The following is a 21,375-nucleotide window of genomic DNA, read 5'->3' as shown; positions in this document are numbered from 1 at the left end:
ACTGAACTGGGGAAAAAAACCCCAAAACAAAACCAAAAAACACCACTCAGTTCCCTCCTCCTAGCCTTACAAATCTCAGCTACAGAATTATTCAGTTATCTAAACATCAGTGCTGTTTTCCTCATTAAAATCAGTGACATATTGAAATATGAAATATTATACAGTAATAAAAATGTTGACAACTATTAATAATAATAAAAATATATGTATTCTTTACAAAACTGCAACAAATTACTAATTAAATGAATGTTTAAATGCAAGAAAAAATCAGGACAGATGAACATAAATCTGACTTTCAAGAGCTTTTGTAGTTCCATCAGGATTAAATCTGCAGATGCTGAAATGAAATATGCTTGCTCTGCAAGCACCTGTTGTAAGTATTTTAAATTCAAACAGTTTATTCTGGAAGAGGTAAAGGATTTTTGGCTGTTTTTTTGTTTTTAACCTCAGCAGTGGCCTTTTTTACATATTTATAAAAATTTCACAGTTGGAATTGTCACTGTTCGAGAAGGTCATCTGGCAGCCAAAATCAAAGAAAAAAACAGGCAAAAGAGATGTAACAAAACGGAGGCTGAATAGGTCTTAGAAAAATATTTTATAAGGCATAGCTTATTACTGGTCAAATTACTGTTTAGATGAATTTGGGTGTTGTAGTGGGAAGGTAGAAAGTTGCCACAGCCCATTTGAAGTATCTGACTGTGTTTCCATGTTGAAGATTCTTGCTCCTTTTTAAGATAATTGATTTTTTATAAAAGCAAACTAAAGGTTTCATAACATAAGTCACATCATATGAAAGTCATATTGAATAAACTGGAAAACTTAATTTACTTGTTGATTTTTGTTCTTTGTCAACTTTCTTTGAATATCATGTTGTTACCTTATAGGCATCTCCAGTTATTTCTTGTAGACCATAAAGTTCAGTATAACTGAATAAAAGCAAAGTTTCAGAACTTTATGCAGTGCTTAAAACAGTTGAGGTAGCTTTTTAATTCAGTTGTAATGCAAGTATCAAAATAAAAATATTAAAAACTACCGGTGTTCTTTATCAGGTAGGAGTCAAACCTGCAGTCCCCTGAACTTTGCTGGTTTTCAGTGAAAGCTTTTACAAGTACAGTAGCTAGAAAGCTTAGAAACAGTGATCTGGAGCAGGACACCTTCTAACACAGCAAGTCAAATATAAAACATTAGCGCATCTATTCAGGCAGCATTTAGATTCTCCCTGTCCCTCCACATGCACGCACGGAACAGCTTATCCATACACGTTAGATTAAGTTTAAAACCAATAGCAGGGGGTTTGTATGCTTCTACTAATCATTGATTGTATGATTCATGTAACATACTTTGTACTAGCAATGGATGCCCAATCCTCAGAAATACAAGCAAAGTTTTACATTATGTGCAAATTGAGTCCCATTGTCAATAACAGAGCTGCTCACTTGCAGGGCGTTAAGCATGTTCATAACTATTTGCAGGGTGGAGGGCCTCAGGTTCCTTTCACATAAATTCAAAGCACTCTTCACAAAAAATTCGAAGAAAGGTATTTTTAATAATTTAAAGAAAATTGGCAGTATGGAATTAAGTGCTTTGTTGGCTCCTTCAGACATCAAAATTCATTCAATACCTAATACCAAATGCTTTTGAGATTGGTTTACAAGCACAGCAAGCGGCTTAATAGTCTTATTTGAGGTTGAGGATAACTGTACAGATATGCTTGTTGCCTATGGGCACGTGCAACTTAAAAAAAGGATTACTGAGGAACTTACTGCAACATTCTTACCAAGACCTTTAAAAATACCTTTTGTGAATTTAAGAATTCTCAGTTTCACTGGAAGTCATTCCAATATTATTCATTTGTAAAGATAACTCTATTTTACTTTCAGATTCAAGGCCTCTACCAGATGTAGCCCTGACAGGGAAGTGTACCCGAGAGTGTGATGAATATGGCCACTCGGACTCCTGCTGGATGCCAGTTCGCACTTCTCCTGAAAGAAAGCAGAAGAGCCAGCCAAAACTCTCCACTTTCATGCCTGTCGATGAACGGGGCAGTCAGGAAAAGCTGGCCAATGGAGAAGCCTCCCTCATGGGTGATCGCAACAGAAACCTCCTTAACAAAAAGTTGACCTCATCCTATGAGACCTTCAGCGCAGCTAGTTTCAGCAAAAATGAAGAAGGCAATCCAGAGGATATCCCCCTTACACAGACAGGGGAATACAAGCCATCTCCTGTCAATACCTTAACTAGAAGAGAAGTTTACCTGTAGGCTAAAAAGCAGCAGCAAAGTTCTTTCATATTATAGGAAAGAAAAGGGGCAAAAGTCTTAAAATCAAAACAATTTTAACAAAAAATAAGAAACAAAAAAAAAGGGGGCCACCAAAGAGACGAAAGATCTGCCTGCCACTTCTGCCTCCATAGCAGGCATTTAATTATACTGTCTGCCTGACTATACTGTACAATGTAGAAAACACTGTTGTTACTTGCATGTCTAAGTCCCCCTCACTGATTTTTATTTTCCTAAATCTATGGTTGCAAATTCCTCCCATAGTAACAAGCTTGATGAAAAAGAACACAACACACTGTTGTTTCCTCCCTGCAGAAGCATGAGTTAAGCCACTCATTTTATTTGTCATCTGGCTTGTTGAGGATAACAGGTCAGGGAAATTGTATTCAAAACATATCATCTGAATATTGCTGATCCCCACCAGGGACAATCCTTCAGAAACCATACAGATATAGAGATAAATATAAAGGAATAATCATTAATAGGCACTTTGTGAAGACCACAGCTTTAATATTCTCACCTCTCATCTGAGGCTGGAAGCAAGAGAAATATGTTCAGCCTGAGACTGCAGTCAAAAACGTGGCATACTTTCCTGTGAGTCATGAACTCTGGTTCTGTTTTGTCCATAGAACAAACATGTTCTTGCTGTGTCTGTTTCTCTCCTCCTCTCTCGTTCTCTGTAATGACTACGTCAACGTAAACACAATTAGTAACACATATATCGTAGGATAGTAATGATAAACTGTTGAAATCATTATTTTGGGCAAGACTAACATCTAGCTGGGAAGATCGTAATAACAAAAAGGCCAAAGATCACACAATGGATCAGGGGAACTGCTAAGTATTGGGGCTTGGCTTAGAAAACTAATATATTCACAAATACACACATGTACTCATAATACACCTTCAGTTACATTTTGCACAGCAGCACAGTTCACAAGCCCAGATGACATTTATTTTTTTTCCAGTGTGGTTCAGTTGAATGCCCAAAGGAACTGATGTGGGTTTTTTTGTAATGGCATGATATGTTGCAGCGGATGCTGCATGTGATATGCTGCATATGCCAGCTCCAGGGAATATTTAAGATCAAAATTAAAAACTAATAGTAGTAAAGAAGGCTTTGTTAATGAGAATGCTTGGCAGGATGGAAAGGGCGGACAATGGGATGATGCAGTGACAAGAGAATATTACAAGTCAAAAACAAAAATCTTCTTTTCAGAGTGCAAGGAATGATTGCTAAGTCTTTTGTCATCAGTGTTGCAGATTACCAATTGGTTCAATTATGTCAAAGATATAATGAAGGTCTTCTTGAAACACAAGTGCATTAAAACCAAGAAAAGTGCAATACTAAATGATGTCAAGACTCAGAACATTTAGGCTAGGGAGAAAATGGTCTGATGAACAGTTGTATGATACTCACTTAGCAGGTCGAGTCAAAAGGAGTCCAAGATGCCGTGATATGCAAAAGCTGTGGGCTGTAACGATTCTTGTGGTGAGCACGTCTTGAAAGAAAGAGGAAATGAAACAGATTTTTGTGCAATAAAAGCAACAAAATGTGCACAACTTCAGCTAGTTGCTTTGTAGCTGATGCTGTAGTAATAATGACAGACTGAGCTCAGACATTCAGATGACAGCGACAATCGATCAACAGAGCAAGGACAGCTCGAGGAGGGGGAAAGCATTCAAATCCCTGGCTGTTTAACCTGGCATTAAGGCATGGCTAGATGGCTCTCTAGTATACTGTAGTCACAATGTAGTTTTGGGTAGTTTCTTGCTTTGAAGAATTGCATAGAAATAACCTTAAACAGCCTAAAGTAGAGGTTGGTAGATCAGTACCACTCATCACATTTATCTTTTTGAATTCATTTCATATAGTGGGAAGTGCCATTATTGGCCATTTTGTTCTCCTCGCTCAAGTTTACTTTCTTCAAGTAACATTAGTTTGTGTATAGCAGTTATGATGAATGGGCACATTTTAGAAAGAAAATATTAAAATCAAAGATGAATAATGATTGAACATTTTAATGTTTAATTATTTAAGTAATATGGACAGATGCAAACTAGTACTTTGTTATGAGACTGCATACAGCAGTTACTGCTTTGTATAATCTGTAAGTACCTGTTTAAAAATGCTTCTAAAAATGCTTATGTAATGTATACACATTTTTCTTGCACGTTTCAACAGAATACACAATTGCATAACACAAATGTTCAACAGAATTTCCTTTAGTAATATTTTATTTAATATTACACACACACAAAAAAAAAATTAGGTAGCTTGGTTCCATATATCCTTAGACCCTTTTTCTACAAGGCTAATATTACAGGTCACAGAAGACCTTCAGATTAAATGGATCAGCAGTCACTCACCAGTCTTTGCACCACATAGAACAGTCATTAAATATTTTACTTGTGTGCATCTCCTTAGATCTAAAATGGGTGTGAAAGGGTTTTTAAAAAATTCTATCTACTGTAAGTATTCACAATAATTCTAATGGAACTAGCCACTGTTAATATGCTGATTACTCTTCTGACCTGGCATGACACACAAATATATTTTGGGTTTGTATCTTTCTTCTTTATTTGAAATAGGTTAATTCTGGTGCCACTCCATAAATAGAGTGCTTTTGTATAAAAAATAAACAAATAAAACTATAAAAAAATAATTAGGGTGAATGCAAAATATGCAACTGTGCCTTTTATACCTATTATTATGGTAAAGTGGTAGTTGGGTTTGGACACTGAGGGATAAGGGGCTATTCCCAACTTTTTTGAACCTGTATATTTACCTGTGTTTATTTTCTGAGAAATTATAAATAATATATTTAAAAACAAGCCTTTTGCCAAACTCAGTTAATGGACCAGTCTTAAGCATTATTAACACAAGGCTGTGGTTTAAGTAGGTCTTGAGGATTTTTTTAATTACTATTTGTGTGGGGTTTGGGGTTGTTTTCATCTGTTTTTAATTCTGCTGCCTGGAAAACTATGATCAGTCTATATTGTAGTTATTTAGCAAGGTGTCACCGATTCATGTTGCCAGGAAAACTGACAATTAATATTTTTTTTAATTGTTTTTAGCTGTCATCACATTTCAGTTGTACAGTATAGAAAACATCCTTTTATTTCCTTCCATGGGAAACTCAAATGAGCTTTGCATGTATTTTACATTAGGGCACCTTTATAGATTGATGCATTAATATATAACTTTATATGTATTAGAAAATTCAATAGCTTCGGTCTAAAATCTAATGCTCATTCTGGATCTCAGATCCACTGTGTTTATTCGATATGGTTTCTGACTGGCCTGCTGCCTGAGTTTCAGGAAAAAAAAGTTAAACGTTATTTTTATGTGGGGGAAGAACTTAAATGGGGTTGAAATGATTGGCTGAAAGGCTACCCTAGGAAGTTGTCAAGCAGGAAAGCAAAGAATATGGATAAAGACCTTGCCCTAAATCCAGCCATCGCCAAGCACTTGTAAGGAACTTGAACAACAAAGTATTTTTCCTTTTGTTTCACTGGTGATAAATATACAGTGTTTCCTTAAAGAGTGAAGCAGATGACATAGCAATAGGAATGAAAGTCCATCAGTTAAGTTGTATTACCAACTGAAGAGCATAAACACAAGGAAGAAGACAACATTCACCAGCTACCTGGGGTATGCTTTCAGACAACTTTTTCCTAAATTTTAAAGCACTTGCATTCAGTGTGGTACGATCTGTTTGTAATATTAATCATTGACTATTGTTCTGCAACTTGGATGTTGATAGTGAAACAGAGAACAATTTATCATTGTTTATTATGAGTCACTATGCACGCAACTATGCTAAACATGGCAAAATGTATTAAACGCTAGTCCACCTCTATTTATGAAATATTTACATAATTTAATTTGCTTTTGTACAGTTTTATGTAAATAAATTGCTTGTCATTTTTGTCTCTGCAAATTAAAATATAACATGTTCAACTGGTTGCTCATTTGCCAGTGTACTTTCTCTGACAGGCTATTCCATTTTTACTGGGTTAAACCACATGCTAGTTTGCATATTTAACCTATATTTTGCATGGCAAAGATGAAACTGCCTTTGTAACTGGCCACATCTTCAGCTGCTGATATAGCTGAGGTTGTACCTATCTAAAGGGTGAAATTCAGTAGAGGTTATTGTCACTCAGGACAGCATATAGCTGTTTTTGCAGTAGAAGTAAAGCACTTGTAATGATAGCAGTTGTTTCCGATTACTGTTTAAAAGGGCTTCTTATTAAGGTGTTTTTAAAACCTTCTTATTAAGGGGAATAACAAGTCTTAAGTGAAAGCTCAGGTATTTCCATTATGGAATGGCAATTTTCTAATTATCAGCAAGGTTGTTATTTTTTCCAAGAAGTTTAGAAATACTAACAAATTCTAAAATGTCCATGAAGCATCTGTGCTGAAAAGAACAACTCAATTAATGCAGCATTTTGGAGCAAAACGTGAAATAAAAACCTCAATTTCTAGCTGTGAATCAAATTATCTCAGCACATCAAGAACAAAACCTCAAGAAGGAACATCTAAGAAGCAGAGTTTATTCCTTAGCTGTCTGGATCACACACTGCCTTTTTTGTTTGTTTTAAAAAAGGAGGTTCCAAAACAGTCATTAAGTTGGGATTTACATCACTTGTAATATATGAAAAATATGTCTGTGGGGAGAGGGATCGAAGGTTAAAACTGACCCGTCTCCCTGTTGTTTTCTACAAAACACAGTATTGCTACAGAGGCCTTGCAAATCGTTGTGTACAATTTCCCACTGAACACCACAGAAAGTGCTGTTTCTGTCTCTTTACCTTAGTTACAGATTAGGCTTTGATTTTTGTGAATACAGGGTAGCTGGGACATATTTTTTTTTTTTTAAATAAACTTTACATTGCAAATTTCTTTCTCTGACTGTGCTTTCGGTTAACGTTGCCTGGTCTTTAATGAACATGTCAAGGAAGATTCTTCCTTCCAAAATCAGAGGTCTGAAACTGCATGCCTGTGGAGAGAATTCAGTCCAGCAACTGACCCCAGATCTCCCACATCACACTCGAATGAGCTACCCCTCAACCTCTTTCAGCAGTAGCAGTATTTTAATGAGTAACTTCAATCAAGCTTTCATGTTTATTTTATAGTAGATGTAGTACGCAAGGCATGACCTTATGTTTGTTTATTGTGTCTTTTATCTGCATTCTTCTTGTTTACCAACTGCATCCAGGAAGATGATTACAGGAAGATAAAATAAATTTCCTGAACCACAGAGACTGGTAAGAGAGGGCAATATGAACTGGCGAAAGTTAACAATTTATGCTCCCCTTTAACCCTGGCTTCCTTTCTCCCTCCTGTGCTGCAGTAAAATGTAAATCTTATGCAGAGACTGAAATTAATAAATATGACCTAGGCAGAAATAATTTCATGTCTTTATACACTCTCCTCAGGAGGCTCAATAGAAGACGCTTAATAGTTCATAAATGTGCAAATTGTCTAGCCTATGCAAAAGAAGAAAGCAACACCAGAGTTAGACAAGAATATTTAGTATATTGCTTAGTAAAATGATAGGATTCCAGTCATCCAGTTCATATGGCTATTTCTTCTAAAGCAAGTCTGTCTGGTTTAAAGACAGATGAACTTACCAAGAAACCAGGGGGGGGAAAAGCAAAATACCTATTCTGTAGTAGTATGGAAGAGCCTCTGGGAGAAGAAAGAACAAAGAACAGCAAATAAGTATAATATAATTGGCACAGAAGTGTTAGAAATAAATCCCTTTAGGACTTTCAAACTGATTCAAGGATCCTAAAATAGGGAGATATTAATGCATAATTTGTAGCTATCTACAGTATGGTACTGTAATTTCTAAGAAAGGATTCTTGTTAATTATAAGGCAAGTGATTCTATTTAAAGTGGTGTTTTTAAAGATTAAATCAATAGTTAAAAATATTTATATCCTAGTATTGCTTCTTTGTAAGCTCACTAAAACAAATTTCAGCAGGCTGCTATAGCATTCACTGTAGGAGAAAGCAGGTTTGGAAAGATCAAGATAGCCAAGATATAGTTTTCAAATTTCTATTTTCAGCAACACAACCAAATTCTTCATGCTTACATTATAATCAAGAATTCATTAAAAAATATATTAAAAAAGGAATCAAATCTAGACCTTTCAACTATCACTGCTTTCCAGAATGTTGCAGAGGAAACAAAGTGTAAAAGCAGGTTTAGTATACCATGTTTACTCCTCCTTTGCTAAATTTTACACTCAGCAGACTCAGTGTCATGGAGAAAGTGGCCTAAATAAGAATGTATCACTAAGTTTTTCCCCATCCTGTGGAGAAGCAGAGAAGGAAGGAAAGACTAGAGCAAGAGGAAAAAATTGCCGTGTCTTTTTCCAGCACCTACAAAATATCCCATGAGTGGAATCTCCGATACTGGAGTCTATCTTTTCCCCACACAAGTGTACACCTCCACTGCTTCCAAAAGAACTCACAGTTTTTATAAATTGTGCTAAGCCTAGCTGGGGTAAACCATCTTCTTGATGCTTTTTCTTCTTACATAGTAACTGTATTACATGATGCCAGAAAATGAAGCTGATTCTGAGGCAAGGTTATGCTGGTAGTAATCTGCTCTCAGTTAGTTGAATATATGTTTGATAAGGCAAGTAGAAATGAAGAAATCAGAATAAGATAAAAGGGATCCTGTTAGTCTGAAAAGATCCATGAACTGCTGCACATACTGCAATGTTTTATTATTTAGGTTTGATCAAAACAAAAGAGGCTGAAAATTTCATAAGCAAAAAAGAGGAAGGAGGATGCAAAAAAAAACCAAAAACAGATGGAGACCTAATACTAGTTAAGTGTGGGCGTGTGTTTGTATGTACACACACACACCCCCCCACGTCTGGCTTTTGAAGCAGATTTTTAAGATACTCTTCAAGATTCCAGATAATTGTCTACTTTTGTCATTAGCCAATGACAGAGAGACAGAATACTGGACATCAGGGACCTTCAGCCTGAGGTCATATACCTATTCTAAGGTTTAGTAAGACAGACCAAAATACATAAATTAGTGGCTGTCAGTTAATGTGGCAGGGTACGGTCATCACAGAGTTAGAAAACAAGGTAACTATCAAACTTGCTTCAGTTTCTCTCTAGCCTCCTACCTCACATAAGTTGCTAGAATGAAAGTCAGAGTATTTTTTTATATATATATCTTAGTTCGTCTCCTTTTGCTGACAGTTCCCGGAATCAGCTTGGCACCTGCTTAGCTTTTGCCCACCTTCTTCCGGGACTCTCTTCTAGTTCAGAACAATAGGTGATTTCATATTCTTTTTCAGTCTGACCCCTGAGCATCTGGCAGGCGTCATGTTGCCACCCTTATCTTGAGGACCATGAAATTGTGGTAGACTTCCTCACACGTAACTCTAAATAGGAGTTTGAATATTAAAAGGGTCCTTATAGGTGGTAGAACAAGAAGTATGCCTTGAATTTAGAATTATCTGGTGCTATGCTGATAAATAAAATAATCCTGAATTCCAGACAGGATTGAAAAGCTGCTGTGCGTGATAAAGAACAAACCACACACTGGGTACAACCCTATAATAACAAGCAGCGCATTTCTTCTTGCTCTAATCTGTGCCTTATGTAGAGATGAAAGGAAAATGTACAAATGCCCCAGGTCCCTCTGAAGCACAGTTAACAGTGTTTCATATATTTAAGAATTAAGGAATCATCTTTTTCCCCAGGCCTGGTAAGTTTAGCATGTTACCAATCAGTTTGGATGCCCCTGTTGAATATTCTGATTGTGTTTATGTGTCATTAGTACAATGATAATGGCTAGTTAATCATACAGCTAGCGTGATGTGCTCTTTTAGGAGGGCATAGAATTGACTGAGGGAAATGATGTAAAAGTGCTGCCTGGAGAACAGGGCATTCAACTATAACTCCCATGAGGTTCTATACTGTATTGGCTAGATACATTATTATGTATTAATATAAAAGTTAAATACACCTTTTCTGTTCCAAAGGAAACTCAGTTAGTCAAAATAAGCATTCAGAAATACATAAAGAAATGTGAGAGTTTGGTTAGTCATGGACTGAGAAGGTCATGTCTGAGAGTTACAGAATAATTTTTCTCTACTGAGTGGCTGCAGATGAAAGAAATTTAACAACACTCAGAAAAAATACATTTTGCCTTTCCTTACACAGTGATGGCATCTGAAGCTTCCAGAAGTTTACTGTTCAGTGGCATTCAGGGAAAAAAAAAAAAAACCAAACAAAAAAGAAACAGGAAAAAAGAAACCAAAACCAGAATGAAGGTTAGAATTAAGGAAGAATTGTCAAACAGAATAGATTCTGCTGCTTAAATCAAGATGCAGGTGCTTAATGAATATTTTGCATATTTCTGACCTCCACCCCTCTATATTACAAAGGATATAAGTACTAGAATAGATGAGTAGGGTGATCAAAGTTATAGAATGAGATAGGACTCTTCAACCTAGAGAAGAGAACAGAGAGGTTTGACAGTTGTCCATATAAAGTCATAAATGGCATGAAAAGAAGTGGGGAAAACTCTCAATTTCCCTTAATAAATAGGCTATGAAGCTTCATATGAAATTATCAAACAATAGGTTCAAAATATATGGAAGATTGTGTGTTTTCTCCAGTGCATCAAACTGATCAATTTATTGCTAGAGGATATTGACTTTTGTAATGTATCCCATGAATCTGGCTCACATAAAGAATAAAATAAAAAACCCTGAAGATTTCTAGATTAATACTTTTTATGAATGATGTAAGTTAAGAATAACATAAGTAAAAGACATATCTGTTTGTTTCTCCTGCTTTCTTACTTAAACGGACACACTGACTACTACTGGAAGCAGAATACTGAAAAGTCTCTTTCTCTAAACACCACCCTCCCCCAAATAGAAAAACCCACAAAAAACCCTGCAGTCCTCAACACCACTATTTTGTTAACCAACATGGTAAAAAGCTTTGCTTCAGGAAGTCCTTATTGATACTCAATGCTTTTGGTACTCTTTCCCCAAGAGAATGATTAAAAATGATCTATGCCTAACCACAATTACTCCTTCGAAATCTTCAGCTGCAGGTCTTCTGCTGAGAACACCTTCAGTGGAAAAAAGTTATAAAAAGGGGGAAAAAAGTTAGATTTTCTTTTCTCCAAATTGCAGTAAACTGACCAATTAAAATCCAAATCTCTGTGCCTCAGGAAACACATAGCTGAACTCACAGAATTATGTAGGTTATAAACGGTAGAACAGACCATTACTGCATTTATTTGGACATGCAAACAGCCCATTACAGGTTTTTTAAAGATAGCGGTGTCCTGCTGAAATCAGTAACAGGCATTTATCTTGGGCACTCCTGACTGTGGAGATTCACAGACAAAAATGTGTGGCAAAACAAACCAAAAGCATTAACAAACAAGTTTCCAAGCATCTGTGTTATTGCAAACTTTATACTTTTTGAACACAAGTAAAAACCAGAAGAAAGTAGAAAACATTTGAAGAATACAGTAATGTGTGAGTTCTCACCAGGTAATGTTTGTGGTCTTTGGAGTATCTGGAGATGGTCTGTTTTATTGAATATTGTAGCTACAACTTTTAGCATCGGTGATGTAATAAGAACTGCTATATCCTTTGATAACAATGAAAAGACACAATTTTTTTTCCCCAAAGAAATTAAAAACCAGTGTATCTTCACCTTTTCATTCCATTGAAGAAAGCAACTGTGTATTAATACAACTTAATTTTGGAGTAATTAAAATCAATGTAAGTTAATCTGTAGCATACTGATAATTCCCTTTCATACTATTTCTCTTTAAAATTAAATGACTAGATTGATACTCGTGAAGCTAATGTGCATAACAAATATTGCACTGAATGTAAGTTTGTATTATTTTAGTCTAAAGAACTAAAAGTCATTAAGCCGTTTTTAAAAATCATGCTGTAACATGACAGGAAAATCTAAGATTAAAAATGTGAAGATACATTATTTTCATTTACACTAATATTCTTTTACGAATTATTCAGAATACCGGAGGAGTTCCTCATCTGTGTAAAAATCATCCTTTGACAGCAATGGTACTGCAACCTCTTCAAACTCCATAACTGGCTTACAGAACAAACTACTCCCTACAGCCCATCAGCAGCACAAGTGAAAGTCCTGAGAAGTGCATACTGTTTAACCTTAACATAAATAAATAAATAAACAAATAAATAACATTTACATAAGTCACATAAGCTTTAAGAAAAGTGCATTCTGGTCAAAGTTGAGAAACTGGACAATTTGTTTAGGTTTAAATGACTACATAGCTGAAAGGCTATAAAGAAAGAAATGGAGTTGTCTAACTGACCAAACTGAATTAATACTTAGCTCTCAAAAGAAGAGAAATATGACCTTATTGTTCTTTATTTTTTTTCCAGAACATAATTGCTACTACTGCTAGAAGAAAACTACTACTGAAGTATACCTTAAGGATGAAAATAAAAAGGTGGTGGGTTTTTTCCCCACTAACCATCTCCCCCAACTCTTTCAGTGTTTGAAGTGTCTTGTATTATCATCAGTAATGTCATTAAGTCACAAATTTGCAATATCTGTTGAGAGACAATTTCTGGTATTCTTCTCAGCATGGAAATGAGTAGAATCCCTTCCTTCCCCCTCAAAGGATATTGCTACTGTAAATGAAGCAGCACTGCGCAGAGCTGGTAACCAAGTTATCTGATATGTGACTTGTACCTTACTCAAATAATTTAGAACTAGCTCCTGTATCTTCATACAGCTCGATAAAAGGTTTGTTTGCAATGCGTGGTTCAGGGCGCTGGCCTGCAGTACACTCTGCAGAAGATTAGACAGGAGAACCTATTTTAACTCTTAAAACCTGAGTGACTTAAGCGTACAGTCTGACGTGGAGGAGACTTACTCTTCCAAAGATGTATTACAACCTTTGTGACAATACCAATTTACTGTAAAAAAAGCTAGGGTCAGATATCATGCCTCAATGAGAGACCTCTGCCCCTGAGCAACAGAAACATAGCAGTCTGCAGACTCTTACAGCTTCTATCGTTTGCTTTCACACTACAACTGTGGAAAGGAAAAGGAATCAGGTGTGCCTAAAGACCTTTATTTGTAATTCTTGAATCTACCTGCTACTCGTTTGTGAATAGATTAAATTCTCACTGAAATCTTTTAGAAAGAGAAGGCTGTTAATGTAAGAAGTGACAAGTTATAGAAGTTTTCATGCCCTTCTCCAGAGAGAGCTGCACCATCTCTCAGTCATAGAAATAAATTCTTACCTCTGGATCACTACAGCAGAATATAAAAACTGAAGAATAACTACTCAAAAATCTGCTTTTGGTTTACCCATTACTGAAGTTAATCTGCACAGGGACAAATCTGACCAGAGCTTGTCCCAGTACATTCAAATTACAAGGAAGGGGGGAGAAAAGCCAGCCTTCTTCGTATTTTCTGTTTTTTTTCCCTATAAATTCTCTTCATTGTTAGACATACCAGATTCTAGTGCACTCTAATATAGACTTGGTTTTAATGCTAGAAATGTAAAATCTCTCAAACCTTTCTTCTGGAAAAAGAAGTCTCTTAAAACTACATTGTGATGATCTCAGAGCTGCAAAGTATCTGCCTGAATGCATGATTTTATTGTAATTGTAAAATATGGGCGGGTGTTATATTATTGTTTATTGATACATACCATCGGTACCCCATTACATTGGTGAAGATTTACCTTTGTCCAATAGGCAAAGGAAAGTAATCTTCCATTGAGAGATGTTTGTTAGATTTTCCCCTCAAACTTTTCCAGAAATTTCTGCTTTTGCTTGCCAACCTTAAAGTCATTACAGGACATTTACCCTCTTGCTCTCAATAGCACTTAAACACTTTAAAAAGTGCTTCCTGAGGAGAAAAAGCAGCAGGCAGTGTTGGATTAACACAGCCAGGGTTGGATATACATGACAGCAGTACCTCAAGCCTCCTCTTGCTTCACCTCTCCAAAGCACAAGAAAGAGATATAGTGACCCATCAGCAGCAGCAATTTTGTTCAAAGAGAAAGTACAGCGAGATTTAAAACCTCTCCTGAGAAATTATAATACCTTTCAATACCTATTGCATCCAAAAATGGATATAGACATGCTATTTGAAGATTTTAAAGCATATATTTTTAATATAACAGGAGTGGCATGGAGATTTGTTGACCAAATCCTTAGCTACAATAAATCAGCTCATAACCTATAGGTGAGAAATCCATTATCCCTAGTGGTCTTTCTGGTTTGGATTATGGTATTGACACAGCTTTTATTCAATAGCTGGTTCATCAGAAAAATTTACAAACTATAATATATGGTCCCAATTATTTTAGGAAATTAATTAGGGGCTTATGTAGCTTATGTTTTCAACAGTGATTTTGCTTTTAGACCGCAGAGCCCTCTTTTTGAGGGCTGAAGACAAGTCTGGCCTATCTGGTGAGTAGAACTCCAACCTAGGAATGGCTGTGGAGGGAAATTACAACCCACGGTCAATTAAGAAAGTGGTGGGCAGGGGTAGGTAGCAAAGTGTGCAAGGTGGCAGGTACAGGATAGATCTCCAGAATAATAAAACAGGGTGAAAGAAGGGCTACCTCAAGCATGTTATATGCACAGAAATGCATGTAGCCCAGGAAACAAGCAGCAGCAGCTGTAGCTCTGCATGTGGTTACAGAACTGCAACATCATTCCAATTACTGAGCTGTGGTGGGACAACTCACACAAGTTATTGCAATGGGTAGATACAAGCTTTTCAGGGAAGACAGGTCAAGAAGAGGATGAGGGAGGAAAGAGGGAGGTGAAGGAGTAGCTCAGAAGTATGTGACTCCTTCTGTAGAACAGACAACAGTTTGGCTGAGAGTTCACAGTTTAGGATCAAAGGAGATGTCAGTAAGGGAGAAAGAGCTGTGGGAGTTTCAGTTCACCTGATCAGGGTGAGGAAATGGGTGAAGATTTTTTGAATTCTGGATCACAGACCCCAGTTCTCATGGGGGAACTCTTTGGCATCTTCTGGAAGGGCAACATCGCAGGAAAGATTTCTGGAGGGTGTCAGGGATAACTTCTTGATACAACTACTGGTACCAAACAGGGATTATGTACAGCTGGTTCAGCTGTTCACAGACAAGGAAGAACTGGTTGAGGATGTGATAATCAGTAGTAACTTTGTCTGGAATGACTGCGAACAAGTGGAGTTCAAGATCCTGTAGAGAATGAGGGAGGTAAGGAACAGAGTCTATATCCTGTACTTTAGGGAAGAAGCTTTTAGCTTATTCAGGGAACTGGTAGATAGGATCACATGGGAGGAGGCAGCTCTGAAATGCAAAGGAGCTCAAGAAGGTTGGGAAGGACACTAGCCACACACAAGAATGGTACATCCTGGTTCCCAGGAAAACAAGCAGATGTCTCAGGAAGCCAGCCTGACTAAACAGGGAACTCATGGTAGAGCTTCAATGGGAAAAAAAAGGGCAGTATACAAGAAGTTGAAGCAGGGAGAGGCTACTAAGGAGAAATTCAGAAGCATTGCTCTAAGGGGTGGTGTTAGGAAAGCTGAAGCTCAGCTGGAGTTAAAACCTGTTAGGGTTTTCAAGGGCAATAAGAAGAGCTTCTAATGCTGCAATAGTAGTAAAAGGCTGAACAGGGACAGTGCAAACACAGTGTTGAAAGTTGTTGGTGACTTACTGTCAGCAGATGTGTAAGTATGAAGTGCTCAATACCACCTTTGCCTCAGTCTTTGCTGAGAAAGTATCCCAGGCACTTGTGCTCAGTGAAAGGATTCAGAGAGAACAGCCAGCATTGGAAGAGGATAAAGCCAAGGTTTACTTCAGACAACTCAACCCATGTAAACCCATTGTGGAATAATCGCTGGAGGTGACTTAGAAATTAAACTTATGTTTTTAGAAAAGGTACAGCATGGAAGAAGCTGTCAGGGTGAAGCGCAGCTGCTCTGTGAGGAATCCATTCCACGGAAGTTCCCTAGTAACCATAGATGTCGGCAATGTCAGGAGAACTTGGCGTACTGACTCTAAAAGGAGTTGTCTGGAGGGTGGAGCAATGTGGAGCATCACGGCCAGGCTCTGTGATAAATGGGAACTCGCAGTACCGTGGAGCTGGTACGCTGCATATTTGCTACCCTGAGCCAACAGTCCGTCATACTTTTGACAAAATGCTGTCCTTTTGGTGAGCTTTGCTCATTATAATATCATTATAATACCCAAACACACCTCCATCCCAAAAGTTACCCACCTCTATGGTGCAACCACCCCTCACTGGGCATGCACTTTGAATTTCTTCTAGCCTATGCTTTTAAAAGTAAAGCAAGGAAATTTTACACCAATCATAATAAAGGTATGTATGGCTAGAGTCACTCAAGCTCCACCTGAAAGATAAAAAATAGTATAAAATACGTGAAGTGAAAGAGGGTGTTGGGGAAGATACCTTTGCGTACCACTCTGACTTCTGGGACCTGTCGATGGGCTGAGCCTCTCTCCCCCTGCAGGGGAATGCCTTTGGGTAAGACTGGAAACCTCTATAGTGACTTTAAATCCCTAAAATATTAGAGTTGCTTTGCTTCATATTAGAGTCACTTCATATTTGTTTTGCATACTTGTAGCCTAGCAGTGTACTCATATCTTTGGCATTTATGTGTGTCCTGTAACCAGCAATCTTATCACCAGTAATCCAAAGAACCTGTGTATCTGTTGCTTTAACAAATTGTAGTATACATTAATCTAGCCATGATCGTTCTGCTTGAACACGACCAGCCTGGGCATCTGCCAAATTAGTTACTAACAACAAATAGTCTGATGGGTGGTTACTTCTACAACCTTTAGAAAATAAACCATTGACCAAGTCTGAGACTAAGACTGGACTTAGCTGCACCTAGACTCCTCTCGGAAAAGGAGTTTCGAAAGCAAGGGGGTCCTGTCTGAGCCTCATGACTCAATGGTAGGGTCTCTCCCTAGCCACTCCTTAGACTCCTACCATTAACACAACACCCATGTGATCAAGGGTGCTGAGAGAGATGGTTGATGTCCTTGAATGGCTGCTGTCTGTCATCTTTGATGCATCATGGAGATCTGAAAACTGGAGAAAGGCAAATATTGCAGTCATCTTCAAAAAGGCCAGTGTGTCAACTTTGGAGAACTACAGACCAATCAGCTTTACTTTGGTGCTTTGGAAAAATCAAGGAGCAATTCCTCCTGAAACATAATTATGGGCACATGAAGGACAAAGTGCTTGAGAAGAGTCAGTATCGACCAAGTGTAAGCCATTCTTGAGAAACCTGTTTGCTTCCTGTGGAAAACCAAATGGCTTTATGGATGAGATAAAACCAGGGGAGGTAATTTACCGTGGTTCTAATCAAGGCTTTCAACACCATCTCCTGCATTATTCTTATATCCTAGTTAGAACTTTACAGTCTGGATGGATGAATAAAAATAAAAAAAATGTGACTGGATAAAAATATACCAAAATCTGATAGAACTCAGAGAGTGGTAATTAATGGATCTTTTCCTACCTGGAGGCTAGTTACAAGTGGAGGGGTTTATCCTAGGACCTGTTCTGTTTGACACCTTTATCAGTGATCCAAAGATAGTGAACGGAGTGCACTCTGATCAAGTTTTCTGTTGATGCCAAATTGCTGTATCACTTGGTACTATTGAAAGCAGGATGGTCATCTAGACTAGATAGGATGAAGGAATGGGCAACAGGAACCTCAGCAAGGTTCCTCAGTGAGAACAATTGCCAAGTTCTGTGCTTGGAAATGAAGAGCCCCCTGCAGTGATACAGGCTGGGACCTGCATTTCAGAGGAACAGCTCTGCTGAAAATAACCTGGCAGTGCTGGTGGATGCAAGCTGCACATAAGCCAGCAGTGAGCCCTGGCAGCAAAGAAAGCCAAGAACATCCTGGGCTATACTAACAGAATCACAACCAGGAGATCCACAGGAGTGATTATTCCCCTCTCAGTACCACATCTAGAGTCCAATGTCTAGTTTTGGGCTCCCCTATAGAAGAAAGATGCTAATAAAGTGGGTTGATTTTAGCACAGCTGGTCAAGAGCTGGAGTACTTGCTCTGTGAGGAGAGGATGAGTGAGCTGGAGAAAGGACAGCTTTGGGGCAACTTAAAAGCAGCCCCCGAGTACTTGTGAGAATGTCACCAAGACAACAAAGCCAGGTTGTTGTGCATCGAAAGAAGATGAGAGACAACAGGCATGAGTTGAAATGCAAGAGGTTCAGACTGTATATAAGGACAAAGTTTTTCCCCACGAGGAAAGTCAAGCACTGTAACAGGCTACCCAGAGAGGCTGTGCAGTCTCCATCCTTGGGGGCTTTCAAGAACCAACTGGATGAAACTCTTGCCAACTCGGTCTGACCTCACAGCTGACTGTACTTCGAGCAGGAGGTTGGATTAGAGACTTCCTGAGGTCCCTTCCAACCTGAATCATCCTATGATCCTAATATTTTCCAGTTTTTGTTTTTTGTTTGGGTTTTTTTTTTTTTTTTAATATGCAGTACTAGCTTGGCTGTACTTCCACAGAGCTGAGTGACACAACTTGGAAGCATAGATATTTAAACAATTCTTTAAAAATATCATTTTTCTCATGTCCCTTTAAAGATGTGTGAATATATCTATTCACTTATAGGCACCATAATAAAACTTATTAAATTGCTCACACTAATAGGGTCAAATCCTCAGAGACCATCAGTGATGCAGCTTCGTTGGTATATGCCTAGTTTTCAAAACTAGATTCGTGGTTACTCAGTCCTGCAAATCCTACTGTTCTAAGACATATAATGAACCATTTTCATCTAATTTATGTCCTACTGCTTTGGGCATGATCTATTGCTACCCAAGACACCCTGCAGATAGAAGAATCATATAAGATAAAGTAAATGCACCAGCCTGAGTCTATGAAGAGACTGATTGCATTGCATTCACAGATAACTTGGTAAGTATAGGATCTGTAGGTAACAGAGTAGTGAAGTATACTACGCCTCAGGAGAGGCTGGACTTGCTGAAGACCTATAAATCAGGTGTGAAGCACATTTGCAGAAGGTTTGATGTGTTCCCAGCCGAACCTATTGCTGATGTTGATTTTTCCAGACTTTGTCTTAAAGCACCTCTAGGATTTCAAGAAAGTCTCCAAATTACAGATGGAGTCCTATGCTATTTTCCAGCCATCATAATACCTTGGTCATCATCTTGCTTTTTGCAGGAAACTAGCCTTCTGCCTCTACCTCTCTCCTTCCTACTTTGTTTCTTGCAAACTTGAAATAAAATTGTACTGTTTGGTCTTAAGATCCCCTCAGCTGAAATGAAGGGGAACCATTTGCATCTGAACTGTACATTGCTGTTCTGAGCTGAGGTACAAATAAGCAAAATAGTGCTGCTGTGCAGACAAGACTAAACGCAATGCTGTGACTGATGAAAGAGTTACAATTCTGTCAAGACTCTCACGAGCACCTCTGCACACCACCACACTGCTTTGTGCAAGCAATTCAACTTGCTCAGGGCCAGCTCTCAGATGTCTGTATTGTTTGAGATAAAAACACTGCTTTTCCACCAAATGTTGTGCCAGGGAGCAGGAAAGAGTAACACAATGAAGCCTTAAACTAAAGGGAGAATCAAGCGTTTAAGGGCAAGCTTAACTTTAGTTGGAATAAGCAATACCAAATCACATAGCATAACTGCTATCTATCTGCTGATTTATTGCTTTGCCCATATTCTCTAACACTGAATGCTTAAATCCATGTTACATACATGATACCATTAGTCTGGCATCCACAGATGCTGAGTTACAGTGGGTCAGCAGTTTTGAAAAAAGCTGACTTTACATTCATTAATCAACATTGTGATAGGTGATTTACATGCAAGCAGACACAGATCACATATGTAATTATCTTTACACAGCATCAAATGTGCAGTAAGCAGGTATACATACAAGCCCGTAGCCAGGGAATGATAGATCAAAATCAGGTTCCTAACAGTTATAATAGTGAGCTACTCTAGGAATGTTGACTTTCAGTACCAATTATGTTGCACAGCCCTTGAAGTGTTGTAAAGTGGCAGCCACACACCCTTAATCATATTCTTTGCTTACACACTGTATTCAAGCCTTCAAATCTTCTTGTGCTGGAATTGCTTTTCAGGGAGCCTTACTGTTTGTTTTGGGGGTGTGTGTCATCATTATTGATTTTTTTTTTCTCATTATCAGCATATTATGCAGTATATTTTGTATTCTGCAGTAGCCTATATGTTAGAATCTTTGTCCCTCAGACTAGTGGTACATTTATGGACATTCCAGTTCATCCATACAGCAAATGTAATCACAAATTCATCAGTACGCTATTGTAATTTAAAATTGCATTCAAGAAAGGTGTTTTCCTAACCTGCTTTGGATTTATTTTTCAAGGTAAAATTTACATTTCTCAAGAATTAACAGTTTTCATACACCCCTCCCCTACCATTTTTCCAGACAAACATTTTAAGTTTACAAAATTTAAATCAAGTAAGACTGTCTTACTCTGTGACATATCAAAATATAATTATATATTCTGGTAGTCAGCTGAACTTTGTCCCTAATTTGCATCTTATCTTGAACAATTTATTTTCCTACTTGTCATGAAACCTATGACTGGGGCTGATCTTTTATAGATGACTTGGCAAGAGTGAATAATTAGAAATACAGTTCCATCTGCATTAGAAGAGTTTTTGTCCAAATTTTGGATGCAGGCCCTGCTATATGCCTCCCTAAAACTCCCTAATAGAAGCGCAAGAGATAAAACATCAAGATGAATACAATGAACTACCATCTGGGAAATTGGTAAGCTTTATCCTTTCTAAAGTAGTATGTAACTACTTTATTCTCATTTAAGACTGATTTTACCCGAATTAGTGTCTCTGAATCTATATGATCTTTTTCTGGTTCTAAGGAAAAATAATGTATTTGTATCATCATACATAAAACACTATATTCTTTTGAGTAGAGGGTCTAGGATTTTGGTTTTATGTTGCTCCAGCTAAACTTTGTTTAATAAAACA

General features: G+C 37.6%; 1 protein-coding gene across 5 annotated transcripts in view; it reads left to right on the top strand.

Moving 5' to 3' along the window:
• The window catches only part of PCDH7 (protocadherin 7), a 291,307-nt gene extending 285,060 nt beyond the window's left edge, over positions 1 to 6,247 (top strand). For all 5 annotated transcript variants that reach the window (XM_075091714.1, XM_075091713.1, XM_075091715.1 and 2 more), the window contains one exon: positions 1,881 to 6,247. In XM_075091714.1, coding sequence (XP_074947815.1) covers positions 1,881 to 2,260 — 380 coding nt within the window. In that variant the 3' untranslated portion in view covers positions 2,261 to 6,247. The remainder of the gene's footprint in view (positions 1 to 1,880) is intronic.
• The last annotated feature ends 15,128 nt before the right edge of the window (positions 6,248 to 21,375 follow it).

The sequence above is a fragment of the Phalacrocorax aristotelis genome, chromosome 4 (genome assembly GCF_949628215.1).
Source record: "Phalacrocorax aristotelis chromosome 4, bGulAri2.1, whole genome shotgun sequence".
NCBI lineage: Eukaryota > Metazoa > Chordata > Aves > Suliformes > Phalacrocoracidae > Phalacrocorax > Phalacrocorax aristotelis.
Note: the sequence above shows the minus strand (reverse complement) of the source record. Positions and strands in the feature narration are given on the sequence as shown.